Genomic DNA, 27,457 nt, shown 5'->3' on the forward strand with positions numbered 1-27,457 from the left:
CTTCCCCTCCGGAGTATTCCAAGGGTATCGAGTCCAAGGGAACGAGTGTGATTATTTCTTCTCCCGGCTCATCCAAGGACACCAAGCAAAGGTAGGCTAGGATAGAAATGATTTACGGGTGAGAAACGGTGTCTAGGGAAAGCTTAATTTTAATCCTAACGCAACACTTCAGGCATTGGCAACCCATTGTTCCCAGATGTCGCTCTGCTCCGTACCCGGACAGGGAGGACTTAAGTGTTCTTGAGGACTGTCACTACCTCTACACCCACCTCAAACGTACTGTGGGATTGTTGATGCGAAAAACACACACTGGCCTAGAAGATCTGCTTAACTTCAGTGCAGGTCCAAAATCTTGCTTTTAGGTTCGTGAGCGTGCCAGTTGATTTGATCCTGCAATCAACAAGAAAGAAAGACAGGAAAAATCGCGGTTAAATCCATAAACCATAGCCGATCGGCCAGTCGCCGATGAAATATCATTTATCTTCAAGCTGATGTCATATGTGAATCGATCGGCAGTTATAAATAAGCAAGATAAGACTAAATCTACTCGATCGGCTGTAGATATTACCGCTATGTAATCCTTCTGTCGATGTATATTTAAACCAAGTGATTGGGATAGATCGGACGCCATGCCGAGACAGTATAAATCACTTAGATCGAAGTATACATTAACTCAAAGATTATAAACGCTTATAGCATAGCCGATCAGATAGATCTAGCATGTATCGGCTAGTACTCCGATACAACTCTATATTAAGATATTAAAACAAGTAGAATATATCAAACAAGGAGCCTAATATACTTTATTGCAATAGGGTCTTAATATAAAGGGCAGACTTAGCATATCAATCAAGCACATAACATAAAAAGTAGCTAAATCAGGTAAGATCGGCTGAAACCCCGATACTATCTCTCTTGATAATCATAAAACAAGCCAGATACCATAATTATAGATATTGCTTAATAGATCGAACTCAACCGATGCAGTATTAAGCATTAAAACAAGTATAAGATCTAGGCAAGATGATGAAAACCTACAAGAGATGGTAGATATACGATACAATCCAGATTAATAACAAAATATAACTCTACTGATTGCTTCCTAACAATAAGAACCAGCCGATGACAAGTTTTATGGCGCAACTAACAAAGATTGCAAAGTGTATATGATAGCTCGATGGATTACATAATCATGATTAGAGTGTCATAAAGATGGAAGCACTAATCCCGACAACGCAAGCTGTCATGACAAGTTTACCTCCAGTTGAAGATCGAATCGATGCAGCTCAACCCGAAAGCAATAACTCGTCGAAATAGAACGAAAGTAAAAAAGGGTGGCGATGCGCCAAGATTGTATTGAACTATTGTTAATTGATTACATGGGTTCGGGTTCTATTTATACCCGAGATTACAAAATATGTCCTTGCCGGACACGACTCTTATCTCTAACAAACTCTAAGATACCATAAGTCTCTACGGCAGACTTTTGTCCAAACATATCTCTAAGGAAATTACACAAAATATCCTAATTAATAGGTATAATTGCCTATCTGAGAGCTTTATCTCCATCGTGGCAATCCTTGTGAAGCACTTTGATCGACTCTAGAAACATCCTTGAAACCATCGTCATCAGAATCGGCTGCATCACCTTTATCGGCTGTCTTCTGTCCGATCCATCTCAGCCGATGCCTTCGCAATCGATACATTCTCTGTTCTTTGAATCAATCTCTTTACCAAATCCGCCTCTATCCCAATATCGAACTTGGTTCATATCTTACCAAATTTGGTCATCAACAGGGATACGCTGCAATTACTGGATAATAATTACCTAAACACCATGTCTAAGCAATTAATATCTACTTTAGTGTTTATAACTCACGAAAGCAATCACTATACTTTAGATAATGAAAAAGTACGAATTACCCCCCTGATTTATCGCGGTCGTCCGAATTACCCCCTGAACCACAAAACGGACATTCTTCACTCCCAACTATACAAACCAGACGAATAACCCCCTCAACCCAATCCACGGTGGTTTTGGTATACGTAGCGTACACGTGGCATCCCAGTCAGCGTTTTTTTAATAAAAAAATGGTGGGACCCGCTTGTCATACTCTCCCACCTCTCTCTCTTCCCCACTTTCCTCTCAATCTCTCTCTTCCCCTCTTCCTCTCAATCTCTCTCTCTCTCTCTTTGTAGGCGTGCACGGGGGCGGGCGGCGGACGGCGGCTACGGGCGCGGCGGACGGCGGTGTCGCAGCGACGGCCGAGCGGAGGCGCGAGCTCGCCGGACCCATGCAGCAGCACCTGGGTCAGCGTGACCTGCAATGGCGAGGGGCGCGTCACTGCCATCAACGCCAGCCGCGGCGGTCTCACCAGCCACCTCGTCGGCGCCGACCTCAGCATGCTCGCGTCCCTCTCCGAACTCGACCTCAGCTTCAATGCCCTCCGCGACGACCTCCCCGTGCTGCCGTAGCCGCTCGGCGGCCTCCGCACCCTCGACCTCCGCTCCAACTCCTTCTTCACCATCACCGACAGCTTCTTCGCCGCCTTCCCGGTGCTCGAGACCTTCAACCTCGACAACAACAAGAGATGTTGACCTTGAAGCCATCGATCCCGTACGACGTGACGTCATGCCCCAGCCTGCGGAGCTTCTCCGCTGTGAACGTCCACTTCGTCGGTGGCTTCCCTAACTACTTGGGCAATGCCACGCTGTTCCAGGAGCTGGAGAGCCTCTCGCTGGCGAGGAACCTACTATGGGGGAGATCACGCCGGAGTTCGGGAAGAACAACAAGACCCCCGTGCGCCGCGCCCACAGCCGCCGCCGTAGTCACCTCCGCTTGGACGTTGCCGCGACGCCGCCGTCCGCCGCCCGCCCCTGTGCTCCGCGCCCGCAGCCGCCGTTCGCTACCCGTCCCCGTGTGTTGCGCCTGCAGCCGCCACCGCAGTCGCCTCCGCTCGGCCGTCGCCGCGACACCGCCGTCCGCTGCCCACCCCGTGCGCCGCGCCACGCCCCCGTGCACGCCTGCAGAGAGAGAGAGAGATATTGAGAGGAAGAGGGGAAGAGAGAGAGATTGAGAGGAAAGTGCGGGAGAGAGAGGTAGTAGAGTATGATAGGCGGGTCCCACCATGTTTTTAATTAAAAAACGCTGACTAGGATGCCATGTATACACCACGTAGACCAAAACCACCGCGGATTGGGTCGAGGGGGGTAATTCGTCCGGTTTGTATAGTTGGGGGTGAAGAATATCCGGTTTTGTAGTTTAGGGGGGGTAATTCGGACGACCGCGATAGTTCAGGGGGGTAATTCATACTTTTTCCTTTAGATAATTATAGTGAACAATAATCCCGTATGCTGATTAGGAACTAACCAAGAAATAATTCTCACGAGGTAAATCTAAATTACTCAGGAAGATAATTCTATTAATATCAAAGTAATAAACAGAATAAAAGAAACATGAGAGGATTACCGACAGCCCCGGAATTCCTCCGACTTCTTCTACTCTACTCTCTTCCTAATTCTACAAATAGTATAATAGAGCCTCTTGTAATTCAGCTCAAGCTTGGAAGTGTGTGAAGAAGTGAAGAAAGTGAAGTCTATTTACATGACAGGTATGACGGTTGGAATAATGCGAATTGTCTGAACTGCCCCTCAACCGTCATCAGGAGAGCATCCGGAGCGTCCACACCAAAACCTAGATCCAACATAGATTTGGCATTTAACAACCGCCAACACTTAGTAACTTAGCCCTAAGAACTTGTAATGTGGTTGCTTGTTCTTTTACTGTGCAAGCATTAACTAGCTTGCTCCGTGTAATACTACTGAATGGCCCTAGGAGCTGAATGGTCTAATGGCACATTGGTTATGCAAGCATTCTGAATTGTAATGTGGTTGTTTAGATGTCCAAATATTACTCTTTTGCTCCATATATGTCTGATCTTGTGTGGTTGATGTGGTTGATATCTCCAGCAATAATTCTGACTTGTGATGTGGTTATTTAGCTAATCAAATATTACTCTTTTGCTCCATATGTCTGATCTTGTGTGGTTGATGTCTCCAACAATAATGCTGACTTGTGATGTGGTTGATGTCTCCCTGATGTAATGGCACTTTTGTTCTACAAGCATTCACAGCAGCATATGTGGTTGATGTCTGATGGCTGGAGTTGGCTACTTATCTATTGCATTCTGCTCAGTTATAAACATATGTCCATTCTATTGCATTTTGCTCAGTTTTAAATAGATTGCTGCTGAATTCTAGACATATTTCAATTCAGCATTCCATTCTATTGAATTCTGCTGAATTATAGCAATTTTCAATTCATACACACAATTGCTGCTGAAAATTCAGATCGCACATTTCCATTCTATTGCATTTTGCTCAGTTTTAGCTACTTTCAATTCAGAAACATATTTCTCATATTTCCGCTAAGTTTTATCTACTTTTAATTCAAAAACATATTGCTGCTCAATTTTAGCATAAAGACATTACAAAGTCAGATTCATTCATGCATGAGGCATAAACACAAGTTACAACTTCAGCAAATTTCATTGATTCATACACGCAAAGTCTTCCCTCCTTACATCAACACAAGTCACAATTCACAGCCAACACATTTCACCCAAGGTACTTCTTCCCTCCAGCCATGGACACACAGACAACACACATTAACAATAGCATGTACACAACCCATTGCCGCAGGGACTTCTCTACTTCCAAATTTTTCTTCATCTCTGTATGTTCTCTCTTAGAGCAAGGCTAGTGTTAACAGTGAAATTTGGTAGGCTCGGACTAGTCATCGGCTTAGAATCAGCATCGGCTTCGAAGTCCTGAGATTAGCCGATAAGAGCTGTCAAGTCGTCAATTGTCGGATTCTTGCTATATTCGGTTAAGGAAATTGATCTACTAAAGGAAGCTTATCCAGAAGAGACCGAGTTCAAAGAGAATATGGCATGGCAAGTTATCTATTAATTAGGAATAGTTTGTTAGTTTCCTTTTATCTTTTAGAAAAGTGTGTTTAGTGTCCCATAAGGACTTTATCTTTTCCTTTTATCTTTAGGAAAGTTTCTTTCTTGTCCGACAAGGACTTGTATCAACCCATGGGTATAAATATGTACACCCGGGGTCTATGTAATCTATCTCTACGATCAATACAATTCGGCACATCGCCACCCTTTTTACTTCTACTTTTGTTTTTACGTTCCAGCGGAACTTGGCACCCGACGCGGGGCTGCATCGTCTTCGATCTCCGGTGAAGGGATAAGTCCAATGTTCCGCCGATCCAGGCAATTGTGTCTACGTCAGCGTTGTTCAAGGCTGCATCAGGACATTCGACCTCTTGGATTACTCTGGTTTGGATAATATATTTGCCTAGCTCTTTATCATATGTCTATGTTAATCTAGTCCTAGCATCTTAATTTAGCTCTATCGGCTGTCTCTCGCTTTAGGTTTTCTGCCGGTATCGGCTAAATCGCCTTGCTAGATTAGATTAGCCTAGGCATCTACCACCCTGAAAATCAGTCAACGGCTTGATTGTCTAGATATTATATTTCTTTTCGTACTTAGTGCTGCATCAGTTAAGTTTGATCTACTAAGTCATGCTTACAACCATAATCTCTAGCCTGCTTCTTGATTGCTAATAAGGGTTTCATCGGGTTTCAGCCGGTGAGTTATCTGGACGTTGCATCGGCTCATAAGGATTGCATATACATAAAAGTTGGATTTAGCCGATGACAACAAAGGTTTCACTGTTTAATATAATCTTATGGATTCCATGACATCGGACCTCCAGCCGATGTGTGCTTTAACCTTCAGATCGATGCTTATTTATCATATCATTATTTGCCGATTGGTTTATACTGGATTATATTGTTATTTTATTACATCATCATCAGCCGATTGCCTTTATATCATTATCTACATTAGATATATAGCCGATTGCTTAAACCCTATCGCTATCGGCTGGTATCGGTATCGGCTATTATCGGCTATCGGCTGGAACTACTCCATCGGCTTGTCAGCCGATCGGCTGTTTTGTCTATTATTTGCATATCTTGTCAGTTGCAGAATCAAACTGACTGGCACGCCTGTATCTTATCAATCTTTGGAACTGCACAGGAGTTAAGCAGATCTCCCAGGCCGGTGTGTTCGATTTTTTTGTCAACAGCTAGTAATACAGCCAACCTGTTGTCTATAAGGTTCTTTGTAGCCTTCTCTTAGCCTACCCATATAATAGTTAGCTCTTTACAATTAATATAGGGCCCACTTGTCTCTCTCACAGAGTTTCTTGGTTCTTGTGTACAGAGCTTCTCCTCTCTCTCCTCTCTTCTCTCCTCCACCTCAGCATTTAGCCGGCTTATAGCCTACTATTATACTTGCTCTTAGACTGATTGAGCTCATCTCTACACATGAGCAATTTCACCTCCTCTTGATCTAGAACACCATAGAACTTGTTGTTCCGAGCCTTCTCATCTACCAATTGCCATCATAGCGCATCACACGTCTCACGTAGGCTATCATACTCGCCGGCGTGGTAATATGCCACCATCTCCTCGACATACCGGTTGAGGAGGTCCTCCCAGATCCATAAGTAACATCTCCCAACCTTTAAGAAGCAAAAGAAATGGGGATTGGGGATAAAACAGACAAAAGCCAACTCAAATCAACTGAAAAAATACCACCAAAACACGATTAACCTCACCTTTGCTCCTCATTGTAGCCATCGACATCCCGGATTCCTCGTGGTCGTCGATGTGCCCAGAACGGCCGGTCGCCCGCAAGCACACTTCAGCTCAGGGAGGCAAGAGGCCCGGGACACTCCTTGCTACATCGGCTCGACCGACTGCCGCTGTTGTCCATCGTCGCCGCTTTCCACTGCCACTACCCACCGCCTAGGGTCTCTGCCGATTCAGAATGGGGATTTGTGGTCCACGACCTCATGTAGCCATATCCCCAAGCGTATTTGCGTCCATATAAAAATACAGCCAACAAAAAACGAGTCTCCTTTATACGACATGGCATGCGACCCATTTCACCTGTATTTGGATGGCATGGCTCTAGATAAACGAATTACTGTAGCATTTTTTCAAAATATGCACATTTACAACCCTTGAAAAAAAAAAGAGAGGCTATTTTCCATCCCGCCCTTGCGCTAAAACCCTACTCTTCCTTCCTTTCCGAGTTCCGACGCTTTTCCCCACCCGACAAAGCCGCCAACTCCCCCCTCCGCTCTCCTCCGGCTCGCCGGCCTCGCCAGTCGGCAGCCGCCGCCTCTTCCCGCCCCTCTAATCTCCGGCGCTCGATGCCGGGGGACGCGGAGGACCTGCCGCCGGCGATAACGAAGCTGGGGCGGCACTTCAGGCTCACGGAAGCGCACATCTGGTAAGCCCCTCTCCCGCCGGAGCTCTCCTCCTCTCCAGCCCAGCTTGGTTGTTCGGATTTTGTAGGGTTTCGGCATCTCCTCTGTTTTCTACAACTTAATTTGATGATGATGATGTTGTTGTTGTTGTTGTTGTTGTTGATTCGGTCGCTGCAGGGATGGTTGGTACGCCGCCGGCGCCGACGTGAGCCACAGGAGCTGGCGCTCCGATGATATCGATTCCGGCGTAAGATTCCTATATTTCGTCTTGTGCTTCTTCGGATTCGGATGGTTTGCCTTGCGTTGAGCGTTGTCAAAATGAGGCTTATATGCTTCGTAAGCTTGTCCGGTGTTTGACTAACATTGCTGAGTAATTAGTTTGTTAGAACAAATATGGAGGTTTTTGTTAATCTTTGGTCATTTTGAGGTGTGGGTAAATTAGATGGATGGACTAGAACATACTTGAAATTCACCAGCGGAAAATCTCAGCTGCAGGAGGAACACGTCTACTGAATACTTCTTCAGTGAACTTCTAGTCAACACAATAAATTTGCTTTGCATTTGTAAATATTGGACCCTGTTTTACTTTTTTGGGAAAGTATTATTGGAGGTTTGCTCCAAAAGAGTGTTTTGTTATGTTAAGTTTGCCAACAATATTTAGCATAGCAATAGCATATATCACACTTTGTAGGTTGTAGAGAGGGTGGATAAGCATGATAAAGGTTCACCTAATTTTAATAGGGGATGAATATGAACATTGCAAAAGGGTTCAGCTTGGTGAGTGAGACAATAAACATATGCTCTAGAAGTACTATGCAATTATTTGCTTACTAATACGGTGCTGCATGCAACACTTTGAATTATGGTAGGACACATAACTCCTAGACTCTTATAGCACTGTTTCATGAGCAATATTGGTGAAATTTAGTTATGTCCTTGCTAATTATCTCCATCTTTAGTCTTAACTGCTAGTAATATTTGAGTTGCTGGTGGTTCTGGCTTCACCTTGAAGAGCTTGCATCAGTTAAACATTGTATGCATATATGTGTGACCTGGATGATTTTTTGTGAAACATGGAACTATCTATATCTTGTGCGTATGACTCATTGACTCATGACATTATTCCCTATGGCTTTTATATAGGATGTATGAAGTTTTCCAATTTAAGGATAATTATTTGTGCATGGTGGATAATCTCTTATGATTGCTTTAGTTTTTTGGGGGAGGGTAAATGGAATTTTAAGACGCACATCTACATGGGGAACTCAAAGTTTTGTTTGTTCTTGACAACTTTTTGAATCATTTACAGAAGATTAGTTGTGATCCACTTAGCTAATGCATTGATTTCTGATAGCAATAGTTCATTGTTGATCTAAACATTAATGGCTGGCCTTGCACTTGAATTTCTGGGAAGACCAGTCAGTGAACTGTGTCATGGCTAGAATAGAATACCATCAGGATACAATTGGTTAAATATTACATGTATTTGTCATATGAGCCTTTTATCTTTTTTTTTTCCTGACAAATTTTCAAGTCTTTTATTTAAGTGGAACAATTCAAAATATTTAAAATTTTAAATGCTTTGAGATTTGTGTCATGTTGATTTTTAGCTTGTCGTTTACAAGCAATTTGAGAACCTTCAATTGTGCAGGGCTGTTGTCAAACAGATAAAGTCCAAAACAAGCCAACCAAACAGACAGATGAAGGTAATATGTATTCCTTTGCAATCCATTAATTTATTTACACGCTTGTTGTTTTCTGTAATCTCCCTGCTTGTACTATCAGCTTGCATTATAACTCTTGCACTTCCCACACACAGCATAAAAAAATAATAAAAGATCATTATTTCATAATATAGTGTTAATTTTGTAAGTTTGCAGCAATTTCTTATGATATTGTTTCTGTGTTTGCGATGCTTCTATGGTATCAATAGGCGATTTGTTTGTTGAAGATTTAGAATTGTCCAACCTGATGGGTTCTTTGGGGCTTCCTGTTTCATTCAGCACAAGTAAAGAGGTAAGTGCTCACTGCACTACTTCACTCTCGACTGCTCCCCAGATGATTAATCTGTAGCTCACCCTTCGTCATTATAGAAAAAGAATGCACCCAATAAGGTAAAGAAGAATGGAAGGAGAGTCTCCTACGAAGCAGCAAATACTCTAATCGATGATGATTCAAGGACATGCACGGGTACTAAAGAAACTGAAAGTATTGTTCAGTTGATGGCTTGTGTGGAGCAAACTAACCCATGCAGTTCATCTAGGATCACTGTGGGTTACAATGAAGTCTGCCAAGGTGATATCGAGAAGATGGACAAAGACATTGTTTATGCTAATGAACAGGAAGAGTCTGGTGATCTCTGCTCTTCTAAAGTATTATCAAGTAGCAAAGCTGAAGATAACTATGAACATGAGACTTGTCAGTTTCATGCTAACATGAACAACCCAGTAAAAGCAGATTCTCCTGTTCGAGAAAATGAAACTGCAGAAGTTGTCTTGCAATTGAACAAGGAGATGCTGGGGCAAAACTCTGTTGATAATGAATCTAGATTCTCCTCTGCTGAGATTTGTATGGAAGGAGGATTATCAACAATAAAAGATCAACTATCTGGGGAAACTCCTTCAACATCCCATGATAATAAGGATGTTGATCATGAAACTTGTCAAAGTTCAGCAGAGCCATCTCCTGTGGATAATAATCCTGCCCAAAAGTCTGACAGCAGCTTTTACTTCGAATATGGTGATTGGAGAGTCCTGTGGGATCCATTCTACAGTCGGTATTACTTCTATAACATCTTGACACAGGAGTCTACATGGTATCCTCCTCACGGATTGGAGGATTTTGCATCACATTCTAACACATGTATACCTGAAGACCTGGACGAATTTGGCTCACAAAATAAAAGCACACCGGCACAAGAACATGGTAAGAGTCCTTAACGGTTTGATCCGTCATCTGATGTTGTGTGCCCTCAAAGTTTCAGTATACTTTTTTATGTTGATAATTGCAACAACCTGGATTGTTAACATGGCATTTTTCTGGCACTAACATTTCCAGAGATTTCCTGCCTGTAGTTGCAAGTTCTGCACTATTATGTTCCTGCTTGTAGTTGCAAAATAGTTCTGCATTTTTATTTAATTTTCTTGGATTTTCTCATAGGCATGAATGCATGATCTCCTATTCCCATCGACATTGTTCGTACTTCTATTTTCTTTAGTATCATACATTTTTTATCTCTGATCAGATCAGGCTGGTGGTGACAAGCATTTGGATGAGCAGGGGCAAGCTTGTTACAGTGAATTGAGCAATTTATCAGATATTCCTGATGGAGAGAGAATAAATCAATGGTATGTTGGATCATATCAAATAATACTTCCTTGACATAATCTATTTCTTGTTAATATCCGTTCTCTATGCAGTATGGTAACTTTCACCGATGAAGCACGCCACACTGATAATATTCATCATCAGAATGATAGTTCAATGAGTGAAATTTCAGAGATGAATCAGGAGATTGGTCGTACCAAAAAGAAAAAGAGAGTAAGGAGATCTAAGTCATGTAAGATATTCAGCTTCAGCCTTGTAGGAGTTGTCGTACCTGATACCTTTTAAGATGATTCTACCGAATGTCGTGCAAATGTTTATCATAGCTATGGCTGCTAATCTTCGGTTTATTTATCTCTGAATAACCATTTCTGTTATTCCACAGATCATTCATGTCAAGACTTGGCAGGGAACATCTCCAATGACATTGCCAAGTACTGGGCTCAGCGGTATTCACTTTTCTCCCTTTTTGATAGTGGTATAAAAATGGATGAAGAAGGATGGTTTTCAGTGACACCAGAGCTCATCGCAAAGCATCATGCATCTCGCGTTGGTGCCGGCATTGTGATTGACTGTTTCACAGGAGTTGGCGGAAATGCCATCCATTTTGCCAACAAGTGCGTTACTGTTATCACATTTTCATGCATTCTTTTTACATGTGAATAATTTGTTAACTTGAGACTCTTTACATGGAACTGCATTTCCGGGCTTACATTATGAGAATGTTAACAGTTTGGCCTGAATATTTTCTTAAATATTTATTCATGTTTGCATAGAGCACAGTGCACACTGTGGCACAAAGATATAACCATTTGGGGAATATTTTTTTTGTTGAATTTGGTGCCACTGCCTATTCACAATCATGTTTGGATAGGGGAATCCTCTGTTTCTTGATGCAGCTCCAACTACATGGTTTTACATTAGTAACACCATTTTTTCAGGTGCAGGCATGTTATCGCTATTGATATTGATCCACAAAAGATTGATTGCGCGCAGCATAATGCAACTGTCTATGGAGTACATGATCATATAGACTTCATTAGAGGTGATTTTATTCATGTGGCGCCTCGTCTGAAGGTACATCTTAATACTCTTATCTATTAAAAATCTTTTCATCTTTAATCTTACGTTTGTGGATTTGTTGTTTCCTTTAGTTACCCATTTTCATAGTTTCCTATGAAATTGCATTATTACTATGATTATGCTTGCATGTGCCCATCCATGTGCATGGGTGGCATTTCCTGGATGTGTTAAATATGTTCGGTACAAAATGAATTTCTGTTTTATCAATAACCAAATTAATTCCAAGTTTTGTGAGAATCCTTCTTTGTATAATCCCCATGAAACTGGCACTTGGCTAGGAGTACAATTGGATTGGTCATTGTCATACTCATACACCTCTCGTTCTGTATCCTATTCCATACCTCTGGTTTCTAGTCAAAAGCTGGTAGTGCCCGACAAGAATATGGATGCAGGTTGTATTTGTCGTGAATAAGGAAGTGGAAACATGTAGTACTGCAATAAATATGTTCAGATGTGACACGAAATCAGAGATTGCATTTTAACTACCCAACCCTTTCCCATATTTTGGCTCTATGCACCACCATAAACTCTTACTGTAATATATATGACCTACAGGTTGCTACCTAGCAGAAAGTTTTTGCACCAAGCTCTTCACTAGTTCTAGAACGCATATAAACGTGGAATCCATATGCACATTTGATTATATGTCATCTGGGCATTTCACCAAATTCCTGATGTGGATCTAGAGATCTGGTAACCAACGATCCCTGGCCTTGATCTGGAACTGCTTGACAGTAACATCCTTTGTTCACATGCTAAACTCTGACAGGACGATGAGGAATATCTTCCTTTGTTCACATGCCTGTTGTTTTCTTGCATTAGTTGGTTTAATATGCTTACTGTGGGTGAACTGTTTTACACAGGGAGAAACTGTTTTTATGTCGCCTCCTTGGGGTGGACCAGACTATGCCAAAGTAGATGTATATGATATCAAAACCATGCTTAAGCCTTGTGATGGGTTAGTTCCTTCTTCCCGAGTATTCTGTTTATCGTTCCATTCACAGATGTTGACATGCTCTGGTTGGATTTTTTTCAGGTATTCTCTCTTTAAACTTGGTACATCAATCGCTTCGAGGGTGGTGATGTTTCTTCCTCGTAACATTGACCAAAATCAATTGGCAGACATGTGCCTGTCAGTTGATCCTCCTTGGGCAGTTGAGGTATATCCATTTCCTGTGATTTGTGTATAGCTGACTTGGCCACAAAAGAAGGGTTGATGCACTTGTGGAGCTTAATTGTTTATCCATGGTCTTTTCTTCTGATGCACTTACTTGTGGAACTTAATTGTTTATCCATGGTCTTTTCTTCTGATGCTAAGTGGTCTTTTCCTATTACTTTCTGGCAGGTAGAGAAGAATTTCCTCAATGGGAAGCTGAAAGCCATAACAGCATATTTTGAGCAGCAGGATGGTTCAGATGTGCAGGACGCTAGTGATACAAACCCCCAAAACCCAGAATACCATGCTTAGTGAAAAACGCCTGTGCTCAATCATCAAAGGTCAGCGTAATCACAAGGTGCCACTCAGGCCATCGTGTAAGGGCGCGTTCAGCTGTCGTGCGCAGCGGTACCCTGCAGCCTACACCCAGTTCACTTGGTGCAGCAACAAGCTGTAACATGGCTGTGAAACAGCGCTGTACAAAGCAGCCGAAGAGGCCCCTCCCTAAGTAGTTGATTTTGGTTCTTACTTGCTAGCATGAAGTTTCTGTAATTATGTCCAGTGTATCTGTTTGTGTCATCAACCTCTCTGTTATTGCACCGTCCACTGTACGATATATAGCTCTTGCGGCATCCCAGCAAGCATCATGGTGCTGCTTCCCTAGCAAATCTATCTTCGAATGGCATGGGAAAAAGGCTGACGTGATATGTTCTATGCATCGCTCATACTGACTATGCGTTACCACATCGTGGTTTGCAAAACCATGCGGTTATCACACGGTTATCATGTGCAGTAACCTTCTCAGTTTTTAAAACCACATAAATCCTCGTGGTAATCATACGGTTTTCACGGTAACCACGTGTTTACTGTGATAGCTTCCTTAGCATGGGGTGACGGTAATCCTAGCCAAAATGGTATGGTGAACCCGTTCTAATAGTGTGAGCATGTATATAGCAGCTTTGCTATTTATCAGGTAACCGATAAACCCATTCTTAAATGGCAGTGGTCTCATATCACCATTGGGGTTGGATGATGTCTAACGATCTGTGTCTTCGACCTTTGGACATTATTTCTCTCTCCACAAACACCCTTCTATAGCGATGATATTTTCAGTACATTTCTAGCAGGGGACATAGATAGACGTCATTAATATGTAGGTCCCATTTGTTTCGAATCCACATGTTAGCGGTACCTACTTGCATTGCATTATAGTAGAATAATCCCCATATGGGGTAGTGGGAGGTGTTAGGGTCCTGCTCAACATAACGTGCACCTGCATGTCTCGTCATCCTACACTAAATGTGCTTGCCTACTATAAGTCGTTTCATATTAATGAGTTGATTCGGAGTATCGTGTCCATACCAAGTATCATTACCTGTCCCTATGTTCATGAGACAAAAAGCACGCGCCCCGTCTAACGCGCATGAGGAATGTGCATGCCCGGGAGCAGCAAGCCGTGAAAGGGCATGTGGTCTAGTGGTTGCAGTGACCTAAGTAGCACTCCAAGGTCCTGAGTTCAAATCTTCATAGGAGCGAATTTCAGATTAGGTTATTTGAGAGCTAACCCTTCTCTAAAAAAATAAAAAAATATTAATAATAATAAAAAGGAGCAGCAAGCCAACAATGTGACAAAAGGTGAAGTAGGGAGAATAGGATAGGCACATGTAGGTGGCACTGTGTGTGCGTGTACATAAGTATATAAGACCTCCTAGAGAGAGGTCGGCCAATATATGCCAAAATACCACCGCAAAGCACAATACACACTCGCACTAAGTAATAAGTTGTACTTACTAATGCTATACTCAATAGTATACTATGTAGTAGGAGTATGGTTGTCAATCTTTGTATTCATCTATGAGATTAGAGTGATCATAGATCTTCAACCCCCATTGCCGAACATGGAGCATTCTGCTAACTACAAAACATCAATAGGAGGAGAAAAAGACGGTGTTTCTTAGAGGTATGTCTCAATAGGAGAAGAAAAAGATGGACAAAACATCAATAGGAGGAGAAAAAGATGGTGTTTCTTAGAGGTATGTCTCAGAAACCATTTGATTTTAAGGCTCAGAGAGTGGCCTAGGAAGTGGTGGATCGACGATAGCTAATGGCCAAGTGGCAGCAACATTGCCTTAGCTAGAGATATGTAAGCTGAGATGACGGTTGGGCCATGGCAAGGAAAGTAGAATTATTATGAGGTAATAAGGGGTGGTAGTGGCGAGAAAACAGAGGTATCGTAAGGGGTTGTTGTTAAGCTTTATGAAGGAAAGAGATTGAATGGTTGATCTTTTTATAGTGCCAAATGTAGAATAAAAGGCTCAGTCATTGGATGTGCATCCATGGTTGAGATTCCTGAAATGTAAATCAAGTTATTACTTCCTACATCCAAAAGTTGAAGTTCTACTTTAACTTCTGTTTTTTTCCAAATAAAATGATCCTATTTGTAGTATTCATGCATTTAAGGCTTAATAAATGTCTTTTCATTTAGCAGCGCAGGATTAGTTACTCGTTATATGCATGAGGAGTCTCATGGGACTGGATGCATCCAAGAATTAATTACTCATTGCATACAGATTGAGTAAAAAAAATTAAGAGTGAATTGTACAATTTCATTTTAAATCACCAGTTTGTCAATGTTTTCACTTTAAACCACTATTTCTTCCCTTTTATTGCATCTCGGACCCATCTTCTCCTCTAGGTCCTCTCTCCCAGCCTCCTGTACTTCTCCAAGATTCTTTTCCTCGATCTAGCTATATCTCATCTCCTTATCCAAGAATCAATGGGGTCAACTCGTGCCGGTGGTCTCACCATGTTTTCATTGTTGAGCAAGTCACAGACTACGCATCATGTCGAATGACTCCCCATGAGTTCGAACATGACACATGCTATGAATCACCACCACTTTTCATCGAACACATTGGGAGCATGAAAACTTCAAAGAAATAGAGTGAGATAGATATAGTTAAAGACATAATCCTGGGCTCGGGTGTGCTGCTTAGCTCGCTGAGTTAGATGAGGAAGAAGGGTGCAAGGTGAAACAAATTGAAGAAAGAATGGTGTAAAGTGAAAATATTTATTAAAGGGTAGTCCAAATTGTAACTTAGGTAAACATATATGGTGCAATGTGTAATTTACTCAAAAAATAATTATTAGTAAAAAAAATATGTTATAGACTTTTGGATGAATGAAGTAACTAGTTGACAGTTAAATGCCTCTTACTAAAATATGTAGTGTCATGGTAAAATGATTTAGTTTTAAAATAAACATTGAAGTATTTTTTTTAAGAAAAGTACTACCTCCGTCCCACAAAACCTGACGTTTAAAGGGTCTACCAGTGTCCCACAAAACATGTCGTTTGAGCAATTTAATGGCCATCTGTTTTGAATTTTTGAATGTGCTAATGATTACTTTGCCACGTGTATCTTTTGTGGCCATAGCTTCAATGTGCAGAGATATATAAATATTCCTGTTGAATGCCCTGCACTCAATGAAATGATATCTGATTATTAATAAGTGAGGGCAACTTGGTAATTTTTTCTTTAAGCTAATTTGCTTCTGAAACCTTAAATCGTCATGCTTTGTGGGATGGAGGGAGTATTATCGGATGAAAGGTTTATTAATTAAGAAAAGGGAAATTTTCCTACAGGACACTTGTTATGTGTGGTTTTAGCCCTAGGACACTGCCTAAACTCACTTTTGAGGAAAAATACTCCATAAACATGGTAATTTGCTAGTGGACACCACGCCGATTAAAATAATACTTTCCGGTTAGGGAGGAGAGAGAAATCATATGAAATATCAAAAATGCCCTTGGGCCCACATGTCAGCTCTATCTCCTATCTCTCTTCTCATCTCTCTCTATATTCTCTCTCAGAGACGTGCTCACACGGGGCGGCATCGGTCGCGGCGGAGATGGCGAGGACGGCGACTAGTGGAGTGAAGCGGGGCAGCGACGGCGGTGGACGAACGCACGGCCGGTGGAGCGGCATCATGGGCCGAGCAGAGTGGCAGCAGCGGCGAGTGAGCGCGCGGCAGGCGAGGACGGGACGGGCGTCGGCGACCTGCTTGGCGATCTCGGTGGCGGTATTGAGTGGGTTGGCGGTGGTGAGGACGGCGGGTGGCGCGGCGAGGGCGGATGCCGCGGCGAGGGTGGATGCCGCCGCCGGCTGCTCCGCGCGGAGGGTAGTCGGCGGTCGACAGCAAGGTGGACACGCGTGGAGGGCCGGCCACGAAGGAGGGGGAGGACGAAGCGATGCCCGGACGCGGCAGCTGGCGAGGTGGGAGCCATGGGGTGCGTGCCGCTCTCGCCAGCCGCCCGCTGCCGCGGCTCCTGCCACGCGCTCGCTCGCCGCCATTGCCACTCCGCTCGGCCGCGCGCTCATCCACCGCCACCGCCGTCCCGCTCCACTCCGCCGGCGCCGTCCTCGCCATCTCCGCCGCGACCGGTGTCGCCCCGTGCGAGTGCGCCTCTTAGAGAGAATATAAAGAGAGATGCGAAGAGAGGTAGGAGATAGAGCTGACATGTGGGCCCAAGGGCATTTTTGATACTTCACGCGATTTCTTTCTCCGTGCAGTGTCCACTAGTAAATTACCACGTTTATGGAGTGTTTTCCCTAAAAGTAAGTTTAGTCAATGTCCTAGGGTTAAAACCACACCTAACAAGTGTCCTGTAGTAAAAAAAATCAGTATACGCCTAGTACTGTAATAATAATAAAAAAAATCAGTATAAGCCGGTGCAAATGAATCTGATCGGCAAGCCCCCCATGGAGAAAAAGGACATTTAGCCACTTTCAAAAAGCGGTTTCGCTGGAATGCCATCCCGAAAACGCGTTTCGCTAAAATGCCAATATGAAGCATGCACTCACCGCCACTTTGCCATTTTGGCCATTTTGTGTATTTTCAATTTCATTTTCGCTGGAATGTAGCTTGATGGGATCAAATTGCTCTTGCTCGCTGGTTGAAAGAGGATCGATCCAGTTCATGGGAGGAAGACGATGAGTGCGGCGAGGTGGTCTGCGTGGCCGAAATGGAGGAAGTGGCGGGCGAACACATGGCGGCGGCGGTGGCGGCGATGGCGACGCGGGCATGGCAACGCCGCAGCGAAGGGAGACATACGGCCTCCACACCGCCGCCGACGACGCCTTGTCCGCCGACGGGGGAAGCTGACGATGGTGATGGCCATGACGACGGCCGGGAGCTGAACCCCCACCCCCACCAGTGCACCGATGTCGATGGCCGGGATGCTCGACGAGGCGGAGGCGAGGTCGTTGAGGTGGAGGACTCGGCGGCGCTTGTAGACGAAGCGGCGGCGGCGGCGTCCTCGAGGTCGGGCGGGTGGAGGCTGCCCCTGCCCGCCGCCGCCAGACGGCACCGCGGAGGCGGAGGCGAGGTCGCCGAGGAGGCCTCGTGGCGGCGGAGGCTTGTGCTCTAGCTCGCTAGCAGCTGTTGCTGCCTCTCCACCGCGTCCCTCTCCGCCTCCTTCGCCGGCGAGGCTCGCCAGCAGTTGCTGCTGCCTCTCCGTCGCATCCCCCTTCGCCTCCGTCACTGGTGAGGCCATGGAGCTGCCCCTTCGCCTTCGTCGCCGGCGAGGCCATGGGGCCGCTTCGAAATCCTAGCCGCCATCGTCGACCGCGGCGAAGCGACCTCAGGGATGTCGTCGTTGACCGCAGTGAGGTAGTCGGCGGAGGTGGCGAGGTCGAGGGAGGGGAAGATGTCGGAGGACTCGCCGGCCACCTCACCGTCTGGCTCTCCCATATAGCGCTGCTCTAGACGCCATCCATGGAGGAGGACGAGGAGGAAGACAGTGAGCTGCTCGTGGTGAACATGGAGATGACCGGCGAGGACGAGCTCCTCTTCCTCAATGGCGGCGGCGGAGGACATGAAGGGCAATTTTGTCTTATCACCCGGTGGAGGAGTGAAAATGATTTCGAAAATACACAAAAGGGCCAAAATGGCAAAGTGACGGTGAGCACACGCTTCATATTGGCATTTTAGCGAAACGTGTTTTCGAGATGATATTATAGCGAAACCGTGTTTTGAACGTGGCTAAATGTCCATTTTCTCGCACCCACGTGAGAGCGATGACTTTGCGTCGAGTCGACTCGTCTCACTCGAACTTGACCCAAACCCGACACGCGAGCACGAGTTCGAGTCGAGCCCGAACGAACCGACCGGACCGGGGGTTTCGTTGGCAGATCTCGCCGGCCGCCGCCGCCGCCGCAGCGAGCAGTTCGGCCGGCCAGCCAGCCACATCGGCGGAGTGAGTGTGTGTGTGTGGGGGGGAGATGCAGAGCGTGACGCGGCTGACGCTGCTGCTGTGCGCGGCCTGGGCGGCCGCGCTGCTCTACGGCGAGATGGGCGCCTACTGGGCCGCCCGCCTCTCCTGCTCCTGGCCCTCCTCCTCCTCATCGCCGCCCTCGTCCCTGTCTCCGGTCAGTACGCAACGCTGCCGTTAGCTTTTTGGTGTCCCGGTTCTGGGCGCCCATTTTGAGGGTTCTAGTTTGCTACTAGTAGTTTAGTTGTTGGTGTCGACCATTCTGTTCTGATTCGGAATGAGGCTAATTCGACCTCCCTTTTGTTATCTGTCATGCACTCATGTGTAAACTTGGCGCGTTAGCGGTGAATTACTTAGGCATTACTGTGCATGATTTTGGGGGCAGCTACAACTGCAAATCACGCACAATTGAGCACCCCATGATATACACTTTGCACTTGGTAACACCGTCTTATGTTTCAATAGCATTTGAAAGAGGCAGCAAATAATTCCTTAAACTTAAGTGATTGAAATAACAAGGGACGAGGTGGATATATCTTTCGCTAGGCAACCAAGCTTGCATGGTTCTTTTGTTGCACTATCTTGTCTTAACAATCATACATCTCATTTATCTCTTCCTTGGACAGAATAATCATGTGAAGATTGCTGTTGTTGCCGATCCACAGGTTAATTTTTCCCTGCATTATTTCATGAGATTGTGCCATTCTTTAGAGAGCACACAGGAGAGCTGCACGACTTTTGAAAACACCCGTTATGTTACGTTGGAACATACAAAAAATAGCTTAATACATATGTTACTCTCTCCTGAATCCTCTGCAGCTTATGGACAGCACCTCCCTTGGCCTTCCACCGAGCTCAATTGCGCTGCAAGCTGCTGAATTCTACACGGATTTGAACATGAGAAGGTCCTTTCAGTCTGTTGTACTTCCATTCAAGCCAGACGTGCTATTATTTCTTGGTGATCACTTTGATGGGGGCCCATATATGTCCAATGAAGAGTAAGGCACGGGACTGAATTCTATTTTCACCTTTTAGTAGATTCTATATCTCCTAATTACATTGCGGTGTGTTGGTTAGAACTGATTTTCTATCTTGTTCATGTGTCTTGGAAGTGATAGGGCTATATAGCGTGACATAACTAGATATGTGATAACTATAACTAAAATCAATTTTACAGCATATTATTTGTAAGGACACATTTGATAGATGCTGTTTCTTTTCTTTTTTTTTAAAAGTAAGAGCCTCATCGTTTGGCCTAAAAAGCCAAACAATAAGCCAAAATTCGAATTTTCGAACTGGATTTTGAAATTAATTTAAAATATTTTTAACGTAATTTTTTAAAAGTTGGCTTTTACTCCCTCCATTCCATAATGATCAGCATATTTCATTGTGGCATCAAGACCAAGGAGAGACCCTCTACCCGTTTTCTATTTAATCCTTGTAATTAATCTCCATATTAATCGGCTTGGAGAAACGAAACAACGTTACTGCCGCTGCATGATTGCACAGGCAAGGGATGTTCCATGCTGCATGCAGCTCGAAAATCGCATGGCCTACTCGATCTCCGTGATAACTAGTTAATCCATCCAACATGCACATGCTACCAGCGTTAATACGCTGATCAAATCGGAATATCTCCACTTTCGTTATGCGCTGATCATTATGGAATGGAGGGAGTAAGTTGCTACGAACAAATCTATAAAAGTTTTACCTATAAATTAATTTTTATTTTCTAATAAGCCGTTTTGGCTTATTAGCCAATATAGGCAACCGATGGGTGCCTAATTAATTATGATATTTTGTTGTAAAATCACATATATGTCTTATATGACACAAGCTAGCACTTTACATGTTCCTACATAAAATCGCATATTTCATCCTTACGTTTTAAACAGACTGACAAATAAGACAATCAAGATGTGTTCTCACTGGGGATTCACGTATCAAATATTTTAAGACTACATATTGTATTATGGAGCAATTACCACTATGTTGTCAATTGTCATCGACCCAAGTCTTCCAGAAAACATTACGGCCAGTTCCGGTGTTTTTCTTTTTGAAATTAAAAAAAAAAACTGTCTCTCCTATTTCACAATCCAATAAAAGTTTACAGCTGACATTTTTAAGTTAAACAAAGTTCATTGGTATAGAAAATATTTATGTAATAACCTTCTCAAATGTTAGGAAATATATAATAGTAATGAAAATAATTAGTGATATATCATGAAGTTTCTCAGTGTACCTAGAAGTGAAAGGGCCTATAGCCTAGCGGTTACAGTGCTCAAGTTGCACCTCTATGTCCTGGGTTTGACTCCCCAGTCCCCTTGGGAGCGAATTTCAGGCCTAGTTGAAAAAAGTCATGTGCTGACCCCTCATAAAAACACATGTTAAGAATCTACCTACGGAGGAAGGGCCCTAGTGTAGGGAGCAGAGGCCTCAAAGCACGGGTTAAGGACTGACCCGTAGGGGGTAAGTATGCGTGTGGGGGGCCAGGGTTCATGGCTTTTCTCAGCCAGTTTGGTTGAGGCTTCTTCTTCTTAATGAAAAGCTGTGGGGACGGTCATCCCCCCGCCAGTAGAGGTTTTCTTTTTTTACCTAAGAAATGAACCTGGACGTAGTAAAATGATTCATCTTCGCGACAGGGTCCCTTCTAATTTCTAGAGCTACTGATAGACTGGTTACACTGGTTCCAATAGTGACTACATTTTCCTGCTTAGCTCTCCTCATTAGTCATTACAGCTTCTCACCCATGAACAAACAATACTTTCACTCCTTGTTGCACCTGTTCAATTTTTATGGTGTTCTCCCTTCTCCTTTGTTATTGCTATTGTTTAGAACACCTGGAATAATTAATGTTGGTATGTTGTTTCCCCTAGAGTTATTATTAATGACCTAGTTGATAGTTAATACTTGATCTATGTTTTTTCTTAGTTTGTGATCTCTCTTTATTAGTAACCTTTTTCAGTGATATTCCGTCACAAAATTATCAAACTGTTATGCACTTCAATGGATATTCTTTTGTAATTTGTGTTAAAACCTTTCAGGTGGCATGAATCGTTGTCTCGCTTTAAGCATATATTCAGCATGAATGAACATATAACAAATCCAAACATCCCAATCTACTACCTTTCAGGAAATCATGATATTGGCTACTCAGCATTTCACAAAATTCATCCTGAGGTGATTTCCCCCTTTCATTTTCATGGCTTTTATTTTTCATATTTCCAGACTATTTTGACATGTGAGTTTACAGACCATAACTGAATTACATTGACATCAACAAAATAACTTCACAATGGTTTCCACCTAAATTCAAGTTACACTGCACTCCCTCGGTCCCAAAATATGACAATTTCTAGCATTCAAGATTTGTCCAAAATTATAACAACTTCTCCACCAAAATTCTCTTCCTAACCAATTACAATCCTCCACCATTCAATTTCCCCACCTACCTCCACTTCTCAAGCAATCACAACTTACCCCCCATTTAATTGTATCTACTTAATACTCGTGTCCAACCCTAAAAATGCTTATATTTTGGGACAGGGATAGTAGTATTTAAGGATGCGAAAACAAAATGTTAACATACTACAACCTATAATATCCCTATAATCTTATTTATTCTTTCTTGTAGGTGATTTCTCGGTATGAAAAAGAATTTGGATCAAGAAATTACCAATTTTCGGCTGGGAAGGTGGATTTTGTTGTTGTTGATGCCCAAACTCTTGATGGTAGGTTACCATGCCTCCACATTTGACTATGTGCTATCTGCTATCGAGTTCCCCTTTTTCTTTTCAGAAGACTGCGACGGGCTACACTTTAGAGGAAGTTTCACCTTATAATGCATTCATATTCTAGGATCTAAATTAGTTTTCATGAATAATGATTTCAAGTTGACAAGAAACATCGCAAATGTTTCAATTCCTTAGTTGTTTTGGTGGCTTGGTGGTTATGGAAGCATAGGAAAGGATGTGTCTTTGAGGGAGCCTCACCTAATTTCAATGTCATCATGCAGGACATTAGGTATGATGCCATGTTTGTGGTGCACTAGAGATGAGACCATGTTTGAGGACATTAGAGGGCCAAAAGGCCTTAGTGGCATTTGGCTGTAGATGTTGTTTGTTTAGGTCGTTGGTTGCAGTCCTTTGATCCTTTCTATTTCTTTTGCAAGTCCTTATGTATTTGAGTCTTCTTAGACTCTTCTTGTTTGTCTTAATATAATGATGCGCAGCTCTCCTGTGCATTCAAGAAAAAAAAAGAATAATGATTTCATGTTGCTTGCAGTATTCCTTTGATGATGATTCTTTCTGTAGCTAAAGAATTGTTAATATATGCTGCAGGAGCTAAAGAAAGCAAAGAAAGATCCTCCTCTTGGGAGTTCATCAAAGCATTGTCACCTGGTATGGCATTGTGATTGTACAGAACTACTGATGACTATGCAATCTTATAATACTATCAGAGTCTTGACTAGGTCTTATCTTTTAAGGTAACAAAACAAACCCAAAGGTTCTACTAACACATATTCCACTCTACCGACCTGACAATTCTCCTTGCGGTCCACATCGTTCTTCACCTGTTATCAATCAGGTATACTCTGTTGTTTGTTATTTGAAAAAGGAAGAATTCCTAGAAATTTTCCTATTCTCCTTTAGTTCATTTAACCGGCCTTGGTGAATTCCTGCAGACTGCTGTAATTCTTTGACCTAATCCCTCTTAAGGAACTCAAATCAATCAAATACACAATTTGCTGATTTATTTTATTCTGTTACAGAGGGTATCTAATGCAGCCATGGATCAAGGGATAACGTATGTCCTAACTCAAACTATTGTTCTTCTTTCCTTTTCTGGACCAACATTGCATGCAACGAACAATAACATGCGACTGGTTAAATCAAACTCTTCGGTATAAGTATTGCTGTATTAGGTACATTTGTTGAAACCGGACCTGTTGCAGGCCAGGCCAGTCTCTTAGTTTATGTTTCTCTGGTCCAACCAGTGGTCTTTTGGTTGGGCTGCTGGTTCAGAAATAGGTTGAGTGGCTTAAGTTTTATACCAATCACAGATACAAGTTCGAATTGTGTACTTGCCCTAGTGCACGTCTGTTTTGGCTTAGGATTGTTGCCTTATGCCTTTTGGCTTTTATACTTTATAAAGCTTTTAAGCCACAACAAGTTCTAGTGTTGAATCATAATCCCCAAAAATGCATAAGCTGGCTTATTGGGCTCTAGTCCTCAAGTCGTGGGCTTGAATCCTCTAATGTAATCAATATTTTGTTCCATACTATATGTTTGTACCTGTAAACTAATTGAGATGTATCATTCCAAATGTTTCCATATCACCATATGGCACAGCCAAAGGATTGACAAAAGAAATGTTCTGTATGCAGCTACCAGAATTATCTGAGCAAAGAGACTTCTGACCTCTTGCTACACTTGTTGAAGCCTGTAAGCTTTTTTGCTTTTTCCAGTGCTTTAAATCATCTTTTGAACTTTTAACTATGGCTAATCCCTCTACAGGTTCTTGTTCTCTCAGGCCATGATCATGACCAGTGTACAGTAGTTCATCCCACTCCTTTTGGACCAGTAACGGAGGTTAGAAAATTTAAGCTTTATGCTGCCATATGTTTCAAGTTTGCATCTCATGAAATGATTAATGCTGCAGCATACCCTTGGTACAATAAGTTGGCAACAGGGGAATCTCTATCCATCTTTTATGCTTCTATCTTCTGGGCCCAAGCTGCCAGCAAATTCTACTGATATAGAACATGAGGTTCTGACGAATCTTTGTTTTCTGCCTAAACAAACTCATATCTATATATGGTAATACTTGTAATATGCACCTCCAGCTTGTTGTTTAAAGTGATCAGTTTACAGTTAAAACTGTTTATAATATGTTCTATCTTCTGTTTATATAGGTATATCTTCCAGTTTGTGGTGACGCTTCTTCTGCTTATCTTGTGGCCAACAAATGGTCTCAGATCTCTTCCGTACGTGAACTCATTTGTAAGCTTCATGCGGTCAGTGGCTGCTGAATTGTTTTCAAGAACGAAAGAAAAAGATGACGAGGAAGATGGTGAATATGAAATGGTCTGGGATGCAGAGGGTTCCATGCACCTGGTTAAAAAGGCCGTGGCAAGAACCCCCAGCACTAGCTCAGACTCAAGAACTACAGGACGGTATGTGCTTTTTGGACGATGATTGTAGCTACCAGATATTGAAACTTAATGGTATTTACTGAAATATTTTCTATTTTTGGTAACAGGGGAAATGTTGTTGCAAGGCCAACAGCCAGAAAGAATCAACCGGAGCCTGATTCATCGGTTCTTGTTGAGATGAGCTCAGAAATGATATCAGAAGATGGAGGAAAGGTGCCTCGCTCAAGCAAATTGAAAATAAGGAGGGTGCTTCAAAGGCTGTTTCGTGTCATTCAGTCAATTGTTGTCATTGCCGCATTGAATGTCCCTCTATACATGATGCTTCTGTTCAAGGATTGGATCGACCGTTGAATAGAGTGCGAAAGCCTAGTTCTATCAGTAATTAAGGGATACAACTATAGGAGGACTTGCAAATGCAAGGTCGAATAATTAATTTGATATTGCTTTGGTTGACACAGAAAAATGATTTACCAGTTCAACCAGGGTGATCGTGTTGTGCATCAACGTTCAGTGGCCCGTTCTTTTGTCTGTTAGGCCTAGAGCTATACTTTTTTGTACAATGTTCATACCAGTAGTTATTGCTTGAAGATCACAGATGGTTCAGTAGAAGTATCAGATTTTGGTTGTATCTCCACCTGACCTGACACATGTAATGCGGCATATAGGAGAGGGCATTGTACTGTATATTCCAACAATCTTTTTATGTTCTTCTAAAAGTCCATCAGATATTATTAATTACATGACAAATTCTCCTCCAAATATTTACCTAGGTATCTTTAAAGGTATAACCAGTAACAGCTCTTGGTAAAGAGTTGGCTGTGCTTATGGTATACTACTCTAGGAGTACATTGTTAGTTTAGATCTTCTGTGAATTAGTTGTATATAGGCATATTTGTTGCATGGTTTAACATATATGCCTATATATGTATTTGCTCACTGATCTGAGGCAGCCTTGATCTGATACCCATTTTTTGCCTAATAATTTTCATTTTTCTGGAATGTATCCTAATTGTTGGCCTAATTCTTTTTCTAAGTGTATTGTTTGGTTAACTCAGAATTCATGATATACTTATGTCAGATCTGCCGAAACAACATGCCAGCGTTATATCTGCAATTGAAAAATATTTTTATCTCAGCTCCGTGTTGAAGTCTAAACCGAGCTAGTATTTGAGATCAGGCAAAGAGATGGAATCGACCTCAAGGTTAATGAGAGTTAAATTATGCTTGTTTTCCATTGCATAAATTATATATACTTCCTCCGTTTCCTATTATAAGACTTTCTAGCATTGTTCACATTTTTATATATATTAATAAATCTATACATATATATATATATATATGTGTGTGTGTCTAGATTCATTAACATTTATATAAATGTGGGTCATGCTAAAAAGTCTTATAATATGAAACGGAGGAAGTAATATTTTTTTCTGCGATTACAATGCAAATTCACATGCACCACTACCAACGTACTTCCTCCGTCTCATAAAAAAGAAACTTCTGAGGACCAAATTCATCTTTAGAAGTTGTTTTTTTTTAATGACGGAGGGTGTAAGGTTGTGTTCGTTACTTCATGTTACCAACTTCAATCTCGTTTTTCGTGCGTACGCTTCCTAAATTATTAAACGGTTCGTTTTTTAAAAAAAATTAGACGAAAGTTGCTTTAAAAATCATATTAATCATATTAGTACTTAATTAATTATGCGCTAATGAGTCGCCCCATTTTACGTTCACTGTACATTACTTGTAGCTCTCAACTAGGAACAACGAACGCAGTCTAAGTACGTAAAACAACCGTTAAACTGTACTGGATGTCTGGATGCAATGCAATCATGCAAATTTAAGCTTAGGTTAGTATCTCTTGTACTAGTAACATTGTTTTCGATGTGATGCAGTTTCGCGAATGATCACGTGGGAGGTGGATTCGTTCTCCGTAGAGCCTGGTACGGGCATGCGAGCCATCAAGATTAGGAGCAGTGCACTTGCTAGTAACCTGTCTGGCTCTATTTAATTTATAAATCTTAGAGTTAGTATCTTGTTTAAACATGATGATAGCTTTGAGGTATCGTTCAATACATAATAGGTATTGACTGATACCCCGTTCAAACGTAA

At 42.5% G+C, this 27,457-nt stretch overlaps 2 protein-coding genes across 3 annotated transcripts; both read left to right on the forward strand.

Annotated features, from left to right (window-relative positions):
• Positions 1–7,179: 7,179 nt before the first annotated feature.
• LOC127768637 (uncharacterized) lies at positions 7,180–13,917 on the forward strand. 2 transcript variants are annotated; one of them, XR_008016605.1, is made up of 12 exons: positions 7,180–7,380; positions 7,535–7,604; positions 9,009–9,063; positions 9,291–9,373; positions 9,451–10,282; positions 10,602–10,704; positions 10,777–10,916; positions 11,067–11,298; positions 11,623–11,758; positions 12,320–12,457; positions 12,628–12,722; positions 12,801–12,816. XR_008016605.1 is itself a non-coding variant. In XM_052294255.1 (12 exons), the coding sequence occupies exons 1-12, from the start codon at positions 7,301–7,303 to the stop codon at positions 13,230–13,232; spliced, it is 2,073 nt and encodes a 690-aa protein (XP_052150215.1). In that variant the 5' UTR covers positions 7,180–7,300; the 3' UTR covers positions 13,233–13,917. The 2 variants fall into 2 exon arrangements, 1 of the variants encoding a protein (XP_052150215.1); XM_052294255.1 differs by lacking the exon at positions 12,320–12,457 and adding an exon at positions 13,110–13,917 and having other exon boundaries at positions 12,801–12,924.
• A 5,119-nt stretch (positions 13,918–19,036) lies between these two features.
• Positions 19,037–26,541, forward strand: LOC127768568 (uncharacterized protein C630.12). Its single transcript, XM_052294175.1, has 13 exons — positions 19,037–19,348; positions 19,818–19,856; positions 20,011–20,189; positions 22,236–22,371; positions 22,826–22,922; positions 23,532–23,591; positions 23,678–23,778; positions 23,963–23,997; positions 24,578–24,635; positions 24,708–24,782; positions 24,853–25,010; positions 25,106–25,366; positions 25,453–26,541. The coding sequence occupies exons 1-13, from the start codon at positions 19,202–19,204 to the stop codon at positions 25,694–25,696; spliced, it is 1,590 nt and encodes a 529-aa protein (XP_052150135.1). The 5' UTR covers positions 19,037–19,201; the 3' UTR covers positions 25,697–26,541.
• The last annotated feature ends 916 nt before the right edge of the window (positions 26,542–27,457 follow it).

This window comes from Oryza glaberrima, chromosome 3 (genome assembly GCF_000147395.1).
Source record: "Oryza glaberrima chromosome 3, OglaRS2, whole genome shotgun sequence".
Lineage (NCBI taxonomy): Eukaryota > Viridiplantae > Streptophyta > Magnoliopsida > Poales > Poaceae > Oryza > Oryza glaberrima.